General features: G+C 40.3%; 1 protein-coding gene across 1 annotated transcript in view; it reads right to left on the reverse strand.

Annotated features, from left to right (window-relative positions):
- Positions 1-22,036, reverse strand: part of RAPGEF2 (Rap guanine nucleotide exchange factor 2) — a gene marked incomplete at both ends in the record, with an annotated part of 190,703 nt that overhangs the window by 123,612 nt on the left and 45,055 nt on the right. Inside the window, 2 exon segments of the mRNA XM_080620366.1 lie at positions 1,960-2,016; positions 5,546-5,616. Of these exon segments, the coding sequence (XP_080476492.1) occupies positions 1,960-2,016; positions 5,546-5,616 (128 nt within the window).

Raw genomic sequence — 22,036 nt, forward strand, 5'->3', positions numbered from 1 at the left:
ATCAAATAAACAAAGCATCTATGTTAGTTTTCATGTTAGCATGTAGGGATGAAGTTTTAGCTTATCCACATTGAGACATTAAGTTGTGCCATAGGGATGTCACACGCACAGGTCAATTAACAGCTCCAACAGCTGCAGCTATTTTAATAGATTAGCACCCAATTTCAGATTTCAAGGCAAGTCATGCCATTGTTGGGAGAAAAAAAAGGAAAGGAAAAGTTGTATCTTAGAGCCCAAATTTAATGCTTTTTAAAACCTAAGCCTTCATGATTAAAATAAGAGACTCAAGTGATAAATGCTGCATGTGCAACAGAAAAAACCTAGGTTGTGTGCTATAAGTTTATTTCCTATAGCTTATAACTGAGTGGATTGATTCTAAACTGGCTATCATATTGCTTATTTCCTGTAGTACTCAAAGAATTTTTTCCAATGTGTACACTGTAAAATTGGAATCCTGGGGGTTTTTTTAGGGGAATACATCTTCAATACACATGCTGAATTTGTGAGACAAAACAAAGGATTCCTCTTAGTTCATTATCCTGAAAAACAGAGCAATGAAATTGGGCTGCAGGTTCCATGGGATTTTCTTACCAAGTAGATCTTAAATTGTTCATTACAATAAAATGTAAAGCTCTAACTCAAGAGTAACAGAACATATATTTCTGGCTTCATAATACTAATTTTTTTAAAAATTCAATGTCAACTTTCAGGTTTAGCCCATTAAACATTAAATCGGAAATGTGAAATGCTAGAACAAGCACATTTTGCATTAGCATCTATATCCAGAAACTGCCAAACTGCCCATTAAATATACTGAATAAATCATGAGGAAAAAAGTGTCAAGAAGTGAGTAAATAGGAACGACAGGCAAACAACCGAAGTGAAGATGAAGTCACATGAAAGGAGTGACAAAGGAAATCAGTGCAAAAGAATTGCAAAAAACACTTCAAGTTAACTCAGATTTCACAATTTTCTGTTAGTGCATTTTATTTCCTGGCAACTTTTGCCTGCCTTGAGTATATCCACAACTAGCAGCCTTGATCCTTTCAGCATGTAATTTAAATTAAGCCAAGAGTTAGAATAATCCAAGATATTGGATTTAAACAAAAATTCAGTACACCTAATGGACACAAACCAACTGCTTAGAAAAGGACAAACCAGCACAATGCTCACTAGCAAATTAGTCTGCAAAATGAGTGAATATTAAATTTGGCTAAATGAAGTTATCTACAGATTTTGACCCTGTGCAATTTCCATACATGAATGATTACTGGGTTTCATTAGAAATTAGTTTTACTTTGCTGAATGGTCAAGGTTTAGCATTAAAATTTATTCAATCACATCTTCCTCCTGATGGTCAGTGCAGGAAAAAATACACATGTATAAAAGAAGGCACACAGGTGCATTCTTTGTACAATTAAATGTTCAAATAATGCCAGATAACACAGACAAATCTGCATGTCTAGAGGCAGTAAGTGAAAGTCTGATTAACCTTTTGTTTCAATAAGTGGCCTTCATAAATGCAGCAATTGGAGTCCTCAGATCTCTACTGTAAATCTGGGCTGACATTAGATCCCATCCCTGCTAATTACAAGCCGTGTTAAATATGTCAATTTGGCACCTCTGGCACAAAAAGCTGGTCGCTACTAGTTTGACAAAATTGAAGTGAGACTAAATGACAACATATTCTAATGAGAAGACATGCCATGTACCATAATTCTATATAGTCTCACTGGTTAAAAAAATTAACACAACACACATCACCAAGCAAGAGTCACTGCTAGCTCCCTCCCTGGCACCAGAAAATTTCTGCACTGTTTGACGACGAAAACAAAGTGGCTCATTTATGTTTACAGACTGTGAGCTGGGTGAGAGAGTTGGCATTAAACACTGTCCTTAGCACAGTTCAAATGAATTAATTCTTTGAACGTCTCTACAAAAGGAAGCAAAAATACTTACTAGTATAGAACTTCATTTGCTTCATGCCTTTCATATCTAACAGTTTCACACATCAGTCTGAAAGAGAAGGAAACAAGTCATTTTTAATTACGATTCCTATCAAGTGTCACAAAAACTTCACTTTCTGAAGTTAGTCAGCATTTCCACCATGCCTCTAGCTCTTGCAGAAACTAACCATCAATTTAAAGCTAAGCTGATTTTTAACTTAAGAGAACAAATTGTTAAATCTAAGCATTTAAGTTATTAGCTCATCCAAGATCAGATTTGATTTAGGACTGTAGATGTAATTGCTCCCATAAAAAAAAAGGCTGGAAAATGGGTAAAGTGATATTGGTCTCATTTTATAAAGTGATCTGATAAAATTAAGTTGCTGTATAAGGAAACAATTCAGAATTTTAGAAAATGGATGGAAATCTACGATATGTGACACTAATCAGATATAATAGGATATAAAACTGCTCCCTTTTTCAAGTCAGATAAATCTGACTATCTATTTATCAACAGATGAAACAAAGAATTATATTGCATGGTAAACTGATGCTTCTCATTTTGCTAAAATTCAGCAACTTAAAAAATTTCCATGAGATTTTAATGCTGAAACCCCAGAGGGCTCAAAGCAGAAAGAATTTCCTGCAGGAAAATCCTCTGTCGACAGGGGAGGATTAAAGCACTTTTGCATTCATGGTCTGCCTGACAAATGTGCCATAACAGAGAGCAACTATAATATAACTTACCAATATTAGGAAATACATGTTAACTTGGCACAAAAAAATCAACATGCCATTTCTGTCTATTAAGGAAATGGAGCCTGTAAATTGCTGGGGAAGAGGGGTGGGAAAGAAACAAACCCCACTGCTTCCCTTGGACTTTCTCTGGCTCTAAAACAGGCTGCAAACACCAAGGCTATTTGACAGACAGTCAGACAGAGATTTGCCTAAGAGGCTCATGTGAACATTCAAATGAGGAACTGTACTTAAATTTGGGAAAGAAATTCTCATTCCTCACAGGATCAATCATCAGAACCTTAGCACATCAATGAATGGCTGCCTGCAATGATACTCTCAGCAGACAAATGTGCCCAAGAATTCCTGCTCAGGCAAAAATCCCCAAAACATTTATCTGAGGCCTGGAAGAGTTGGTCTGGGTTTGATGTGACTTTTAAAAGGCTTCTTACTGCTATCTCTCATCATTTCCTAGATCATGCATTTCAATAGCCAAGAGGCTGCTATAAAAGTTACCTTAGCACTCATTTCTTTCAGGATTTTGCTTATTAATTCAGCCCAAGAAATGATGCTTTTTCTGTCCAGAAGTGGCAGGCTTATAGTGGTATCTTGATTAAAAAAACCCTAACATGGCCTTTCCCCTGTCTCTGTATTTTAGATCTACTCTTCAGACCATCTGTGAGATCTTTTCTTATAGGCAATGTCTATACTGTTTATAATTAAGTATTATGTTTTGTAGATCAATTTCACCTAATGAAGCAACATCTTGCATCCTGGTGCAGCAAAAAAACTTTCTGAACCACAGAGTCTTTTCTTTTTCAGACACTGGTCCCCACCATAAAATCGGATCTTGCCAAAATTCTTTACAGACACCAAAAGCTACTGCCTGCTTCTACCTCCTGGGTTCTCATCTTCTCTCTCTGATCCTGTGTTTTGAGAAGGAAGCAGGAGACGGTCATGAGGTTACTGGTGAGACAATATCAGAAGAGAAGTCACTGCTAGAAGTAAGATTTAAAAATCAAAATGCTGCTGACGGACAGTTTGTGCCCTGCTGGTCTGAAATGATACTGGGCAATGGGCCATGTAAGAGTAGGAGTTACAGGAAACAGAGTCACTTTAACAAGCAAGTTTTGTCCCTCTTGAATCAAGAATGAAGGAAGTACATTCTTGATAAAGTCATGCAAGTTGACCACTGACATTGCCCGAGCTTTACAGCATTTTGGTCCTGTTACGAGGACAGCAATAGGGGAGAAAATTCCTCTTACAGAATGTAGCCAAGTGTTTCAATTCTTGTGTTAAAAGTTAGATGTAACAGTGACCAAGTAGTACAAACTAGATTGCTTCCTCAAATACTTGAAAAGTTTAATTAGTTCTGGTTAATACTGGTGCCCGATTTTTGCTCAAACATGATCTTTGTCTGCTTCCTAAACAAACGTAATAAATTCAAAATGAGATCATCAGCAAGCTATAAGTTATTCACTACTAGAGGCTATATTTAATACATTAGTTTTTAATGCATCTCAGAGGGTTTTGTGGCATCCCACCGTCAACAGAAATGTTGTATCCTAAAGGATACTATAAAAGCTGTCTGTCCCACATCTGCTGGGAGCCCAGCCTTTTCCATGTATGGTACTGTAAACAGAAGCTCTCTTCTAGGAATTCACAGTGCTCCGAGAGCGAGTTCCACACATTCCTCAGCAAGAACCTCATTCTGCGCAGGAAGCCAAGACGCACATACCATGCAACCATATGTGCACACTTTGATCTTTGTAAACAAGTTAACATCAGTTCAACTCAGCTGCACAAAACTTGATGTGCTAAAAGACTTGCATACAATAGCATGGCACAAAATAGTTTAACTGAATGGGATTGTGGCCTTCTTCCAAAGCAAAAGTAATTACAGAAACCCCTTTGAAGTCGACAATTCCCATTTCACGTTGCCATGTGTCTTGAGCACTTCGGGGAAAAAAAAACCCTCGCCTTTTATTTTCTCTAAATTACAGAATACTGGCTTGGGAATGTGGACGCTGACAGAATGATGAAGCAAGAGACCAGAAATTGGAACCTAAACCAGCATTAGTCAAGTCAAAGTTGCTTCAGCATCTTCAGATGTGGCAAATGTTGGCAACTCCAGGATGCAAAATAACAGTAATTCACCCTCTCTCCCTGTAGAGCATACAGGAGATGCACTGGCCTTCTCCTCTACCTGCCAGCCTTACACCAATGTCCCAGTACCCTTAGAAACCTCTGCTGTAGATGTCTATGTGACAACAACTGAAACAGTAACTTAAAAATCAAGCAAACACAAGTCTTCACAAAAAAAACCAGGAAGTTCATCTGGAAGTTCTTACTTCAATTTATTTGCTTCATGAAGCATTTCAATTAAACAAAGTGGTGACATTTATTAGTAATCTTTTACTAAGTATCATTTGCATACATAATTTGTCAAAACATCCACATGAAAGCAAATATAAACTGAAACAGAAGCTGAATAACAGACCCTGTTCTTGTGATTATTATGCTACATAAACAATTTGGACTACGTATGGACTTTCATTCAGAACTGGAACTTGTACGCTTTATGTAAAGCATTTACTTCTAGCCCAGAAGTTTGAAAAAAATCAGACACATTCATAACAGAAATCAAAAGAAACAAATAGGCATACACATATGCACACATACAAGCACCAAGTCTTAGGACAATAAAGAAGGGAAGAATTTGATGCAGTGATAGCCAGCTTTTCAGTTTGAGATTGGGTACACAAGAGTACTGTATAGCTACCAAACCTACTGTTCCTTTGCTTTGTTAGTGCATTAATATATATATATATGTGCATGTGCATTCAGTGCTAAAAGTACCATACCTTAGCTGATGCTCCCTCAGATTAGACAAAGCTTCCATTCCATGTAAATAGGAATACACGATCTCCAAATCCTACAAACATAAAGAAAACATTATTAGGATTCTCAATTTGGTACAGGCTGTTAAAATAGTTTCTGCAGAGCATTCAGAGCTCGCCTAATAGGGACAGGAGAAATATTTGAAATAACACATTTACAAGAGATTAAAGACAAGTTGCAGGAACGCCTTTGATTCTACCTTGGAACCTGACATGGAAAAGAATTATGGTATGTCCACATCAGAAAATACAAACACAGAAACCTTTCTGCTTTTGCTGTCACTACATCCAGGAAACAAGTCTGGTCCAGAATTCCAGTGAGCTACTTTGCAACTACCACTGTCCTGCTTCTCAATGCCAACATACCCAAAAACCTTTTTTGCATAAAGCAACCTCATAGAAATTTGTCTTTTCATGTTGAGAATAAAAGAAGTACAAAATAGCCTAACAAAATACCACATTTACATAAACATTTATAAAATTGTATCCTCTTCAAATAGAAGGTAAACCACAAGCTTTGCCAAGAAGAAAAGTTGGCATGAACAGAAAATTCTTGGCATGAGATAATAAGAAAATCATAAAGACAATCCTAGTTACATGAAGTATTACATTCAACCATTGCAAGCCTCCAATATCCACCTCACAAAACAATATTAATAAAGACATGAAAACAACATCCAAGACTAAAACTTCCTAAGATGCAACTATGGAAACACTAATGTCAGTCTAAAGGCTTTGCTAATGTTATACAGCACTTAAGAGAAAACTGCAGTACAGCCCACAACTTCTAGAGTGATTTCACTTTTGCTTATGGATTTCATGCTGTTTCATCACCAGTTTTTTCAAACATGCTAGTTAAGAGACAACGTATTATCCCTATTTCACTGAAAATCAAGAGTAGTGGCTTGCAACCAGCAGTCGATGCTGACAAAGTTGAGAATAAGCTAACACCATTCTCAATATCACTCTCATAACCTACTGTAAGATGACGGAATGGAATATATCAAATGTAATGGTATATATCAATGTATGTAATGGAATATATCAAAGTTATATATTTATAAAAGATCTGGCCACTGAAAAATATTTGTATATATAAAATTGATCAAGAAGTACAGAAATACTGTTTTCAGACACAATGAAACAATGCTAGATGTGGTATTGTCGTGGTTTAAGCCCAGGCCGTAAATCAGAACCACGAAGTCCACTTTCCCCCCCCACCTTTCTTCCCTCCGCTTCTGGAGGGACGGGGAGGAGAATCAAAAGAATGCAGCTCCCACGGGTTGAGATAAGAACAGTTTAATAACTAAGGTATAACAAATCACTACTGCTACCAACAACAACAACAATGATAAGAGAAATAACAAGGGAAAAGAACATGATACCGCTCGCCGGAAAAGAAAGCCTGACCGAAAAGAGAACGTGCCCTTCCGGGTAGCTCCCAGTTACACCCCCCGGCATGACGTGCTGTGGTATGGAATACCTCTTTGGCTAGTTTGGGTCAGGTGTCCTGTCCCCGCTCCCTCCCGGCGCCTCCTCCTCCCTGGCAGAGCATGAGACTCACAAAGTCCTTGGTCAGTCTAAACATCGGTGTTATCAGCTTTGTTCCCAGGCCAAAAGTCAAAAACACAGTGCTGCAACAGCTACTAAGAAGGAGAAAAAAACTGACTGCTACTGCTGAACCCAGGACAGTATCCACCCCTTATTCCATACCATTCACGTCATGCTCAGATCCCACATTTTCCATATACCCTCACTCTCATTTCAGCGCACTGTTATCTTAGTGCACGGACCAATTCTTATAAAGCTACTGAGTCCATTCGGTCCATGATGTTGGGCTCCATCTCTTGTAACAGTCTTTCAGGGCAGGAGAAGCTGTGTGCAGTGTTGGATCGTTGCCTGCTGATGCTGATCATTCCTTTACTGCATGAACTATCTCACGTTTAATTTGCTCAAAGGCTTGTTGCTGCTCAGGGCCCCATTTAAAATCGTTCTTCTTCCGGGTCACGTGATAGAGAGGGCTTACAATCGAACTGTAATTTGGGATGTGCATTCTCCAGAACCCCACAGCACCCAAGAAAGCTTGTGTTTCTTTCTTATTAGTTGGTGGAGACATTGCTGTTATTTTGTTGATCACATCTGTAGGGATCTGGCGACGTCCATCTTGCCATTTTATTCTCAAAAATTGAATCTCCTGTGCAGGTCCCTTGACCTTACTCCGTTTTATGGCAAAACCAGCTTTCAGCAGGATTTGGATTATTTCCCTCCCTTTCTCAAAGACTTCTTCCGCTGTATCACCCCACACAATAATGTCATCAATGTACTGCAGGTGTTCTGGAGCTTGCCCCTGTTCCAGTGCATTCTGGATCAGTCCATGGCAGATGGTAGGGCTGTGTTTCCACCCCTGGGGCAGTCGGTTCCAAGTGTACTGGACGCCCCTCCAAGTAAAAGCAAACTGTGGCCTGCACTCTGCTGCCAAAGGAATTGAGAAGAATGCATTGGCAATATCAGTCGTGGCATACCACTTGGCTGCCTTTGACTCCAGTTCATACTGAAGGTCTAGCATGTCCGGTACAGCAGCACTCAATGGTGGTGTGACTTCATTCAGGCCACGATAGTCTACTGTTAGTCTCCACTCTCCATTAGACTTTTGCACTGGCCATATGGGGCTATTAAAGGGTGAGCGGGTCCTGCTGATCACTCCCTGACTCTCCAGACTACAGATCAGTTTATGGATGGGAATCAGGGAGTCTCGGTTGGTGCGATACTGCCGCCGGTGCACTGTTGTGGTCGCGATTGGCACTTGTTGTTCTTCGACCTTCAGCAACCCCACAACAGAAGGATCCTCTGAGAGACCAGGCAAGGTGGACAGCTGCTCATTTTCCTCAGTCTCCAAAGCAGCAATACCAAAAGCCCATCGGTACCCTTTTGGGTCTTTGAAGTACCCTCTCCTGAGGTAATCTATGCCGAGGATGCATGGAGCCTCTGGACCAGTCACAATGGGATGCTTTTGCCATTTCCTTCCAGTCAGGCTGATCTCAGCCTCCAGTACAGTCAACTCTTGGGATCCTCAAAAAAAGGCCCAAAAAATTGGGCAAAAATGTTAGGAGTGGAGTCACACAGAGAACTTGAATTTAAGTAAGAAAAATAAAAATAAAATCTAGTTAAATACTGTGCTTGTTTAAATCATGATACAGATCAGAAAATATACCAGGAGTTACACTCAATGGTTAAGACTATATAGGTGTCTTTCATTCAGTATTGAAAAGAACGTCGTTCACTCACACTGAAAAAACGCAAATAGTTTGGAAAATGTAGAAGAAAAGCACAAGCCAAAACACTGAGATTTCACTTCTGTTCTGGTCCTTCTGTGCCCGTGCTCTCTAGAGGCTCTGGTCCTCCTGTGAGGAGCAGAGGACACATGGAGGATAAAAGTAATTACTCATGGTTTAGGATGGAGGGACCTTGCACATAGAAGGCTTTGAAGAGAAAATACAGTAGTTGCTTGCTTTCTGCCCATGCACTCTACACACACACACATCCTTTTTTGTTAAATACTAATCAAAGCACGCTAAAGGACTTGTCTGCCACAGTCAGTGACCTGCTCACTTGTCACACAGGCTAGGGGTGAGCAGAGGCTCCCAGGAGCAGCGTCAGGGAAGATGCACCCCAACAGACCCCATGCACCGCTGCTGCTCACCAGGTGTGCTGGACTATGAGGCACAAGCCATCAGCTGCCATAGGAAGCTGGGTGTGGACCACTGAGGATCAGATCCCTATAGCAGTGGATTACGTGGAAACAAGTCTGGCCACAAGATACTATTGTAATTCATTTCCAACAAGCAGACAGAAGACTGGGAGAGTAACCTTCTGCCACCAGCTTGCACTGCAGTTTTAGCTGCAGTGAAGGATTCCCAGATGAATGAAGAACCACTAAGGATGCTGGCTTACAGGGATCTACAGACCTTAAAGTGGAAGTGTGTCATAAAAGGCACCCATGGACATCCGGTTTCCAAAACCTAGTGACCAACCTTGCAGATGTACAAAGCAATCAAGAACACAGGTTACGAGTGTTCTTCTAGAGAAATGCAGCTGAACTGACTCAAAACAGGAGGGGGGTGCATGAAATCATTGAAGGGAGTCATTCTGACCAGTTTCACAAGCAACTGGAAAGGTAACATTAGCAAACACTTCTTACAAAATAATCTTTATTCAGAATACAAGCATACTTGTCAAATACTGCAAACACAACGTTCCATAGGTGCCTGCACCAGGAACTGCAGGTAGTGGGGATGTTTGACTTAAAAAAAAAAAAAAAAAAAAAAAAAAAAGAAAGGCAAAAAAAAAAAAAAATAGATCTAAAAAAATCTTTTAAAGAAAGAAATCCAGAGCGATCTAAAAAAACCAGAAGGTAAGGGGAAAAAATAATTTAAAAAATCCAAACCAAAACACATCTCTGCCTGTGCTTCCACCACGGTTACTGGCTGCAGCCACACAGGGAAGATAAATTTGAAGACATCTTATCACAGAGAAAATTAAGGTGGTGGTTTTGATTTGCAAAAAAAGCAGCAAGAAAACAAGAGTCCAGGCAGTGGGGTCCTACCAAAACAAAATCATTATAACACTGCAGCTGCTGTGCATTGGAAAGTGCCGCAGGTCGTTCTTCAAGCTGTATCTTCCCAGAAGGTGTCTAGCAGAGAACAGCTCCCCCTAGCATCAAAAGTATGGCATTGAAATTTAAGTAACAACCAGCACTACTTCTTCCAATGAAATTCTCTGTAACACTGCAATGTACAGAAAACTACAGTAAGAGTCAAAAGAGCTGAATACATTTTCATATATTGTCAGTAGACGATACACTCTTCTCGTCAGTCTGTAGCACTGAAGAGCAGGAAAGCAATTTGACAAAAAATAATCATAGTATCAAGTCATTGTCATTAGGTCACCTCCATTTTCCATTTATCTCAGGAAAACCTACGCTTTGCTTACTTAACAAACATTCATTATCAAACATAAGTAGCTTTTTCAATTTCTAAATTACAAATGAGTTAATGGAATGGGAGAGTCCTTCCGAAATATTTGTGCCACGTGGTGTAAAATCCTAAACAGATTCCAAATGCTTGAAATGATGGTTTAATGAAAGCTATTTCACAAAAATAACAGACACATAAAACTAAGGCATGTAAGCTATGACAGTTTGTTAATTTTGATATTCTATACACTTGACAAAAAGCTACACTTCTGAAATTCGCAGGAAAAGAAGCTTGCCTTTTGAGAAGGACGTGGCCTGCCTGTATGATTTATGCCAGCTAGTTGAGCAAATTCAACCACAGTGTGACTTACGCAAACATTTCTGCTAGCTCGCAGTGTTCCTGAAAGCTGCCTCCAATTAGTCCACGGAGTACATAAAAGCATGCAGGTGACAGCAGCAGTTTGATGGGGGTTTGTACTAAACACACGGACTCAAATTACCACAAGGTGGCAGGCTGAGACATCAGAACTTCAGAGAACCATTATTTAGTTTTTTCCCTTTATTCTTTAAAATACAACATCATAACAGTTTATTAAAGTCAAGAGGAACAAAGCTAAACATCACAATACAACTGGTTAAATGTTCTGCTCCAGGAAGGACTATTTATACAAAAGCACAGAGGAACCACCAGCTTCTTGCTTTTCTGTTTTATCCAACCAGCAGAACTTAAAAACCAATAAATTTAGCAAAAGCAATGCAAAGTAGCTGATCCTGCCACAAGAATCAAGTTCTTACACACAGGCTGTGGCAACAGATTTAAAAAACATCTCAATGGAAACTCCAGAACCAAAAATTAAATGCAAAGCACAAATTAGTGCAGGTTTCAAAGCATGTTTTCATTTAAATTAAGGCTAGAAGACTGAAATCTAATCTATGCTTAAATTTGTGCTGCAGCCAGAGTCATATGCTTGGGTTGCTGTGTATGAAGCAGCCTGAAATTTGTTTAATTCACTGTTATTTCTTAATTGTTTTTTTTCGGCAGTGTCAGCTGCCCCAGTTTAAAGTTCTGACCGTACTTTGAAATAAAATGGAGAGACTCAAGTTTTAACACAGCTCAACTTCAATTAGATCTGTAGAAACACATCGGTCTGCAACCTTACCTCTGCTATCCAGTCTAATAAAAATCTGCACATGTTTATGCCCAGACATTTCTATTCATTTCATTTGTGCTTCAAACGTATTTGGCAATGCCAGTTGCACAAACCAGACAAACACAAACCAGAATGTTGGCTCAAATTCGTATTAGCTTAATGAAGAATTTTTTACTTTAATAAAGTGATAGAGATGTGAAAATTTACTTCTTTGGACTGAAAAAGTTAAGCCTCTAAAAATCGCAGACTTAACACTTGTTTCAGTCCTGGTTTGCATTAAGGTGTGAAACTACAGGCCAAATTCAACTATTCATCCTTGCCACAGCTAAAAAGCAAAATGCTGAGCTGAGAAATTCATTGCTGTCTTAGAAATTCACTCATTTCTGTGAAGTAGCAAACAAGCGAAGAGAAGCTTTCATCTTATTATAGTTTGGTGTATTATAAATCAAAGGGTAAAAATAAAATACAAGCTAATTCTTTAATTCACTGCCTTGAAGGATAAAAAAAAGGATCTTTTCAAAGCAGCTAATATTCACCTTCGGCTCAAAAAGATCTGCCTGCTAAGTCTAAAGCAGGTTTTGAAAGGCTGATCTTCGGTAACTAACCCATTCCTTAGGTCCCCTGCAGCCACCCACCAGTGGCACAAGGCTCTGTGAAGAGGGGGTGCACAGCCACTCCCCACCATGCCTGGCAGCTCCAGACCCCAGCCCAAGCCCAGGTTTCACTGTTGTCAAAACAGGAGGTCCCACCCTGTCCCTCCCCACTGCCTGCGTCCCTGCCACCTCCCTGGCCCCAGGACAAATACCTGCTCACAGGGACCAAACTTCAAGCCTCTCTGTTGGCAGCATCTGACCCATGAGGTCCAGCACCAGGGTCATGGAGGCAACAGCTCATGCAATGGGGAGAAGGTGGAACCTTAAACTCCTTGATGGGTTTAAACAAGACCGTGAAAACACTGGCAGGAAGGGAGGCATTTGTCATTTCTATATGGCTGACTAAACAGTTATTTTAGCTCCAAGTGAAACTCCCTTTTCTCATCAACTATTTTAATGTTTTTTGCCCCAAATCATAATATACTAAGAACAACAGTGGCAATTTTTTCTTCCTAGTGAGCAATGAAGCCACAATCCAAACCCAGGATGCTGAAGTCCTGCCTGTTTCCTTGTGGCTGCAGTATCCAGTCTTTTTAAACTGTTTTCTTCTCATATGCAGCAACTGAAATAATTTGACTCTCAGCCACTTCGGAAGCTGTACCAAGCATTTACATTTTCTTTTTTTACCCTCTAGCACTGATTTAGCACCTGCCCATCTGGCTGCCTGTATAACTCATTGAGGTCAAAGCAACGCCCGCATCACTAAAAGAAACAGACTGGACTAGAGCAACATCAATCTCATCTGGCTTAAACAGAAATTTCTGTGTCCACAGAAGAGCTGTGCCCGCTCCCGAGTAGGTTTGTTCACATCTGATTCACACTAATATGCCAGGCTGTCATCAACAGCTACTCGGGAGACATACAAGTTACTGCCTTCAGAGACAGCAACCTCCAAAGCAAAGGCAGGGCAGATGAGGTGGGGGAAGCTACATCAGTTATACCAGTTAAACCTATATCCCAAGGCAATATCTTACCCTAAGGGTGAGCTCTCATCTCGCAAATATTAACCTGCCAAAGGACAGCAGCAAACCCACAAAAACTGACTTAGACTGTGACAAATCCAGTATTGCAGATACCAAAATCCCTGCCATGCACATGTGAAGTATTCATCTTCACCTCCAGTTTCCCAGCACTGAGAAAACAACAAAACACACTCACAGCTGCTGTGCAGGAGCATGCCCAGGTATGTGTGAACTTATCAGTGAGCCATACCAAGACTAATTTGTTGAAGAGATTAAAATGAAGTATTTGTCATGTACTACAAATTTTTTACATTCTTTTTCTCGCATCAGGACCTTCATATTCAGGTGGGGGGTGCTGCCACACAGGAATCCTGCCAGAATCCAACCTATCAACATTATAATTTAAGATAAATTATTCTTTCTAACTTTGCTGTAAGCTACCACAACATTTTCCTGCAAGCCATTCTTAGTAGATTACATACAGATCTGTGGCTTAACAACACTAAGGCAAAGTTATAAGAAACGATTTATTGACTCAGTGTTGAACTGGCAGCTACACAGATATAAATGAAATATTTAAGCATGTGAAATTACATGTCAAATGACTCAAATTGGTATTCTATGAATGAAATCCCACAGGCCATATTTTAAGGATGAATACAGATTATGTAATATACTTTTGTAAATTTACCTGAAACAACTATTTCCTTTAAATCAGCCTATTTTGTAGCATACAAAAAACTGTAAGCTACCGAAGACTGGAAGTTCATTCCAGAACACAGAAAAAACTCCCAATTCTTAATGCATTCAGTTTCTAAGCATAGCCTAAGGTGTAAAGCTAGGTCTGTCAGTTTTGCAAGCTATCAATTAGCATTTCCTTTAGCCAAGCTTGACATTTTTTAGGAATGACAGAAAACTTGCAGAATCAGGTGACACTACCCTTTTCAATGACCTCACAGTAGGGTTGAAGAAATTCCTATCCTGTTCATCAACCACACTTAGCAATTTCAGATCCAATTTACCCTTCTCTACTGCTGTGGAACTCCTGTTTTCCATCCAAAGGCAAGCCAGACCTATCAAGCCACCACTCATCCCAACACAGCCCTCCCCTTTCCAAGGAGAACAGGCATCAGCTCCCAGACAAGCTGCAAGCCTGAAAACTCAAAATTCATGACACAGATTCAAGGGGACTTAGCTCAGCAGAGTTGTTCTGATAGGCACCATCTATCACACCACATTGCCGTTATCATTGCTTCCTTTCCTTTTGCCTGGCACAGGAAAAATGTAAGAAGTGAAGGGGTGGGAAGCAATAACAAGTAATGTTGGAGACAGGTGGGGAGCAAGGCCATGTACATGGGTAGGAAGACAACTACTGTAGTAGAGTAGCTTTGCTATCCCCAGTTTGCCATCCACCAGCCTAGTCTACCTTTCCATAAACTTCCAGGCTTGGCTTACCTCAACACCGCAGCTCTCCATGAAATGATAAGACAGTTTGGAACTGAGGAGTTTCTAAAAACAAGTACCTTCTTACTCATGCTCCAAACAGATGACTAGGATTTAAAGGCAATTTTTGAACCTAAAGGCCTGTTCAAGCTCTCATACACCAAACTGGTTACCTGAACTTCAGCCAAATATATCAGTGGCCACTAAGGTTCTGAAAAAAAATCACCATCTTAAACCTGTATGAATTTGTCTTGACTAACATGCATTCTATTTCAGGAAATTCATGACAAAACATTACTCCACAGTAATCAAGCATTTAGTTGCTTGGGAATCAGCCTTCATCAGAAGGGGAACTGACAGGTCACCAAACCCACCCACGTCTTCCATCCTCTGCTTCAGCTTGTCTCAATCTTGTTAAGACTTGCTGACACACAAAAATCATTATTTTTAGCTCCACTGTGGGGAGGATAGCGACATTTGTGCTGGGCGATGGGTGGAATTTTAAAACTTCATTAGAAACAGGAGAAACAAGCAATGTTAGTCTGGAACTGAAGTATCTGCACATGAAGGTAATCGGGATCAACTCCAAAACCTTGTAAAGAAAAAAGGAGAAATCCCATTTTCCTGGTTTGTCTCAGTACAGACAGAAATCTGCTTCTCCAAAGACTTCAACTGCATTACTGCCTCGAAGTCAGAGCCTGGAGAAACAACATAGGATCACAGTAAAATAGCTGCAGAGAAACAAGATGTTTCAATGCAATACTTAAATCAGCCTTCCTGTCTTTCAAATTAACTTTGTTTTGTGAATTAAAAAAAAAAAAAAAAAAAGCCTCCCTCAAAAGAAAATTACATTTTACATTCACATTACATGTTTATTTTTGCATTTTAGATTCTTTTTCTAATTGGAAGAGGGTTAAAAACCTCTTCTTCCTTGTAATGCCTCACAGATTCACCTGTAATAATAGAAACAGGCTTTGGTTTTCAATCTTGTCAGGAGAACCTTCTCAAATGTATAAAAATGAGTGGGAAGGTTCAATGACCCACCCACACTAACAGACTTTTAACACTGGCTCAAGATTAGTACAACTGATTCAGCATATCCTGCTGGTCATAAAGCTTTTAGCAGAATAAACTAAAGAAATTAAGACATTCATGATTGCAATCATCCCATAAGATGGGGATAAACGTGGAAATGTTAGATGGGAAATTAAAGCCTGCCATCTTGTAGAAGTCAGTGAACAAACTAATGAGCATAGCAAATTACAGGGTAGTGCTATGCATTTCTCTTCTGCTTTCCAGACTCTCAGAAATCAGACAATTAAATGCATAACACAAAAGCCCAAGTTCTGCAGTCAAAAATCCAAAAGATGCTCGCATATCCAAATGCAAACAAAATGGTTTCACCACAAAAGATCTCTCCTACTGACTGCAGAGTCCATAATTATGAAAGGCACTTAAGTTACCCACCATTAAAAATATGTAATTGCCTTTTCAATATTTATAGCCAACAGTTGGAAGCTTGTATTAAATCTGTTCTACCCATTTTCACATTCATTTCGCAAACATTCACATCTTTTGTTGCAGAGTTATGCCAGTTCCTAGGGCTTTTCCTTGTCTTTTTTTTGGTAATGCTGAGGAGAGTCTCAAATTGTCTTGAAGCAGTGTGTTATTTTTCCCATGTTTTCCCCTAGCTATACGAAATAAGACTCAATATCCTACTACATGAAAATCAATCTTGTGCTAACAAATATATCAGTTACTAAATACAGTGGGACTTATTTTTAAACAACTACATATAGCAGAGATGAGTTTTATGTAAATTTATCCAAATACAGAGGACCATAACGATTGGCAGCTTTTAAATAACAAAATTTGTTTAAAATAAATAAATCAGAAACAATGAACCAAACAGGGAAAATAACGTGACACACAAAGCACTTTAAAGGACCTCAGCCTGGAGAACATCAGGAAGTGCAACAAGGCTGGCAAGAAAAAGGAGACCACAGTATATCAGGTAGGGCTACCTACTAAAAATAGGGTTGGCAGTTAGCTGTGCTTGGGGGATTCCCCAAGAGCTATCAGAACAAGATTAAGATATGACAACTCTCAGATACTTTTGCTGCGGGTGAGGTTTTTAGAGCGTTTAATTAGTCTACAGGTTTTAAAGCAGCCAGGGTTAATATCCGTAATACCAGTTTAGGCGCAAGGACTGTAGTCCAGACACTCTAGGCGTAACTAAACCAGTTGAATTGTCATGAAGGAAGTACATCACTCCAGATTTGGCCTAAATGAAATCTTCATACAATTTTCCTTATAGTGGGCAAGAGCAATCTATTGTCCGAAAAAAACATTCATTTCTGGAAAGCCTAGGTCCTGGTAATCCAAAATCATAGCCAAGTAGTAACCACAGCTTCAAGTATTCCTTTTTCATAATGCATGATTTGGACTAGACTGGTCAAGGGCTATTGTACTGGAAATGGGCTATTTGGACTACAGAGTTGGATTAGACTTGAGAGGTCCCTTCCAACCCTAACAATTCTGTGACCATTAAAAAATTCCCAGTGATACACATTTTGTAGTACACTGATGTATTCACAGCATACCAGATTTGTTAAATGTGGAAGCTATTCCAAATCACAAGCAAATAAGTCACTGTGAGATTAAAGAGCTGTCTTTTGTCAACTAATCTGCAGTAACTGCTCATATGAAAAATTTAAGTTTCCACTGCAAAGAAACTTTGTGAATTTCCTAATGGGCTAAGGCAGCAGTGTTGTTCAGTTGATGAAGGGGTATCCCAGTAAGCCACCACTACACAATCACCTGTGCCCATCTGTCTGTACCTGAACTTGTAACGGCCCCCACTGCTCACATTTCATCTAACTTCTCAGACATACTGGTGTTTTACCTTGCTGTTAAAACAAGACCTTGGAATAGACCTCCTTGTGTCACTGGCACCAAGAAGCCAAGCAATGAACAGGGGGTTTCAGCACTGTCCCAAGTGCTGAATGTCATCGCACTCCAACCTCTGCTTACTGCATTTTTCCCCTTGTCAAGCAAAAATAAAACCCCATAACATCACAAAACAACAAAAAAAAAAAACAAACCCAAAACCACCCCAGAAGCACAAACCTCATGCTCTGTTTGAGAAAAATCAGTTCTCAAGCACAATTCAATCCCAACCCTGCCAGCCACATGCTCATTTCCAGAATCACCCAGAGCATTAGAGCTACCTCCAGTTTGCAAACTGGAGTCTTCCAGAAGCCCCCAGTGCAGGGGAGACCCTGACCACCCCTTCCAGAGGTTACTTGTTGCAAATGACCACCACCAACTGAGGGTTGAGCCAGTGAGGAGCTCCTGAAGCTCACTGGCTTATTACCATGACAACTTGTATCCAGAAACAAAAGGAACCAGCACGCGCCTGCCAGGATTTGAACAGAAATATCTCAGTAGTACTATAATCAACAGAAAATACAGTGAGTTATTTTCTGTGGCTGGCCTACAACCATTTTCTAGTGCTGGCTTACAGCCAAGCAAAGCAAAAACACAAAACAAAACAAAAATAAGTTTGCCTTTCCAACCACTGAGGCAGCAGCGGGTATTTGCTAAAGTAAAACTGCACTGTTCCTGTTTGCTTTGGACAATTTTAGTTTTGATTAAGAAAAATCGTGTGGCTCAATTTCTTTATCAATTTTTTAAAAAAAGCTGATACAATAAAAGCGGGGGGGGGGGCAATATTATAATACAACTAATTTCAAAGGCTTATACCCTGATATACATCTTTTATATTCATGTGTTTGAATAAAGCATTAAGATTCATTTAGATAGACACAACTTTCCTACCATTCAAACACACAACCCTTCTTAGTTCAGCTCACACTTTAAACAAAAGCTTTGCCATTTGATTTCATGTTTTAAAAGATATTAGCAAAAAAATCACATTCATTTATTTTTTTGGAGCAGCTGAACTTACAGCAGCATATCTCAGAGCATTTCTTGCAACAGACACTAATCTTAATTCAAGCATTAACAGTAGGTCACATGAAAATTATTCTCAGACTATCAGGCAAATGATCATACTGAAGTATGTATTTGCATGGCAAATCAATCCTCACCCAAAAAATTCATCTCAAAAGCTGCTGGTGGTCACATCCTCCCAGAGCTGGGATGGCTCCTCTGTGTAAAGGAGGCAAACATCAAAAAAAAGCTAAAGTACTTTCCACAGAATAATCTCAAGCCTGAATTTATTTGTTAACCTAGGTATTTCCCAAAACAGAGGCTGCATTTAAGTATCTCCAAATGTTTATATTTGGGGGTTGGTTTGGTGGGGTTTTTCCTCCTCTTCCTGTGAGCAGTGTTGTTTTATGGGTTTCTTTAAAACACTTGGGGATGAATCGACTTCCATCTCTCAGATGGGCCTACTAGGGAACCCTGCTCTGATCCAACTTGAGCAGATTTTTGCACTCTTAGGAGCAGAACCACCTAAGAAGTTTTCACGTCAAATGGGTAAAACACCCATAAATGTCAAGCTTCTCTAGGGTTATGGTGATGGTGAAGTATGGCCTCTCTCAGGTGACACCCTCTGCAACCTAAATGCAGCTCTGAGTATCATAAAACACGGCAAAAAAACAAACAGCTTTCCATTGCCAAATGGGATGGACCTTCTCTCAGGCCCTGGGAGAGTATCTGATGCCTCAGTGAGCCAACCCCACTTGCCAAAGCCACCTTCTCTCCGACTCAGGCTAAAGCACCAACCCTTTAATGGTCCAAGTCCAACAAGCAGAGGTCACGCGTGTACCCGCAGCCAGCCCACATGAGGCTGTCCTGGTGGCACGAAGGGCACGTGGGACCACCCTGGCTTGGTGGCAGAGCAGGCACATGAGCTGGGTTCAGCCCATCTGCTCTGCCTTTAAGATGAAGTGACACAAAGCAGCTTCAGCTGATGTAATGGATCACTGCCCTTACAGGGAAGGACTTGACTCTTTTGATTCAGTCCTTACCCAGCACGGCACCCCCAAGGAAAAACCATCAGGCACAGCACAGAAGCTTAAAGTAAGATAGAAGTCACATGGTGAAACCTGACTGGAACACTGCCAGCCCCTAAAAAAAAATCCCTTCTGGAGCAAACAAGCCATTGAAACTGGGTTGGCTGAACTGTTAAACAGTACTTGAGGCAATCTGGAAACACCCTTCTCTTTAACATCCCTCATTAGCAGCTCTAGATAGCTTTCTCTCAGCACTTTGAAATCCCTTTCATCTCATCACACCTGCTGAAGGGATCTATTAGACCTAAATCCACTTCCAGGTATCAGACAGCTCAACACAAAGACCTATATTGTTTGTCAAATCTCCAACTCAATGGCTTAAAACACTGAATTTGTACCACGGGTTACAGAAGTGGTCATAGGAACATGATTTCCACTCTATTGCAGTTACACAAGACCCTGAAAAGGCTAGAAATTGTGAATTTAAAGCATCTATTTGCTTACTCTGTTCCCTCACTTTGCTGGCTCTGTATTTTTTGTTCAATTACCTTACCAACACCTGTGAAGAGACAGAGATACTGCCAACTATTTCTTTGCAACCAGGGGCTCCATAGTTAATAATACAAGACAACCCAAATAGCAGTGACTGCTTACAACTGGTCCACAAACTGCCTGCTGAACTAGTTTAATTTCCATTAACTGCTAACAAGATATCTGTCACATCACCGCTGATTATTTATTTATTTACTGATGTTCGAGAATGTCCCTCCATTTGTCAGACTAGTTTCTCCCCCTCACTGGCCCCAACGAAGACATTTACAAGGTGGTTTGCAGTGCAGCTGCCAAATGACCAACAGCAAGTGTTGTGGTATGGAGAAACCAAACACATGGACACATGAAAAGCCTGTCCGCAGGACAGCAGCAGGCAGCCTCTCAGAATCTTAATCCAATCCATATTAAAGGGAAACGGGTTTTTCAACCTCCATAGACTTTCCAGAGTGGTACCATGTCACACGCTTTGCTCAGTGTAACTTAAAAAAAGAGTTAGAGATATAATACTGAATTCCGTGTGCATAATAAAATACATACCTTTGGTTTCCTAACAAGAGTATTTTGGCCCAGATCTTAAGAACCATTATTTACAAACTTTTAAACTCAGTCTTGATATGGAAAAGTTTACAGGCTGTTTTGCAAACTAATTTAGACTGAGCATATGAGAGCCACCAATCTACCAAATCTTAACAAGATACTGCTTATCCACTGATGAGCAATCAACACTTGCTCTTAAACACTGAATGCATACCTTCACAGCAATTTAAAATCATGTGTTTGAACTCTAAACTTGGACATTAAAAGCATGCACATTCCTCGTTAGAGATTACTGCTTATCTCCTGAGTTAGTAATTTACTGCTGAGTCCGGTGATTCACTTTTAACACTAAAAGCAACTCCAAACAGAGCTCAGTAAAAGCACAGCAGTGAAACATCACATCCTTCCCCAAAGCACTCTGATTGACAATAGGTGTGATCTGTCCCATCAATGTCCCACAAAAGCACTTGCAATGCTATTAGAAACCCAACTGTAAACAGGATTGAGCACCACATCAGTATCTAAACATTCCTAATCTCATACTAACAAATACGACCAACATTAATTACCTGCTTGCACAGACTCAAAATATCCTAAAACATGGAAAAGGCACAAACAGGTTTCCACTCCTTTTCCTGAGCCTGGCACAAGAACATAGGAATGACAAATATGCAGCATACATAGGAATCAAAGAGCAGCAAACATTTCCTAAAGATACAATGGCCTTGGATGATGCTGGATGACAAGAAATGAGAGACCTGTGCAGAAGCACTGCAGACGCACTCCTGGAAGGTCTCCAGGAGCCAAGTGGTAGCCTGGGCCCTTATTCCAGAAGCATCTGCACGAACTTGTGGCTGTAGCATGCTCACCGTGAGCTCTGGGCACAGAGGAAGATGGATTATTAGTGACAGCGTGACTAAAAGCAGAGGACTCCTACAAAGGCTGGCCATGCTGACTGAGATAAATCGGCTCTCAGGCTGCAAAGCAGGGAAGGAAACACACAAGGACACTGCACCCGTGGCACAAGGCACCTAGATCCAGACAACCTTGTTAACAGCTTTGGCCTTCACTGGCCTTCTGCTGGTACCAGTAGAGCTAATTACTGTTTCTGCTCTCTGCTCTCCAACCCCGATGGGAAGGGCTTATTAAGTCAGGGAGCCTGACAATACCCACCACAGTCCCAGTACATGTAGACACTCTCTT

Source organism: Psittacula echo (genome assembly GCF_963264785.1).
Source record: "Psittacula echo genome assembly, chromosome: 1".
Lineage (NCBI taxonomy): Eukaryota > Metazoa > Chordata > Aves > Psittaciformes > Psittacidae > Psittacula > Psittacula echo.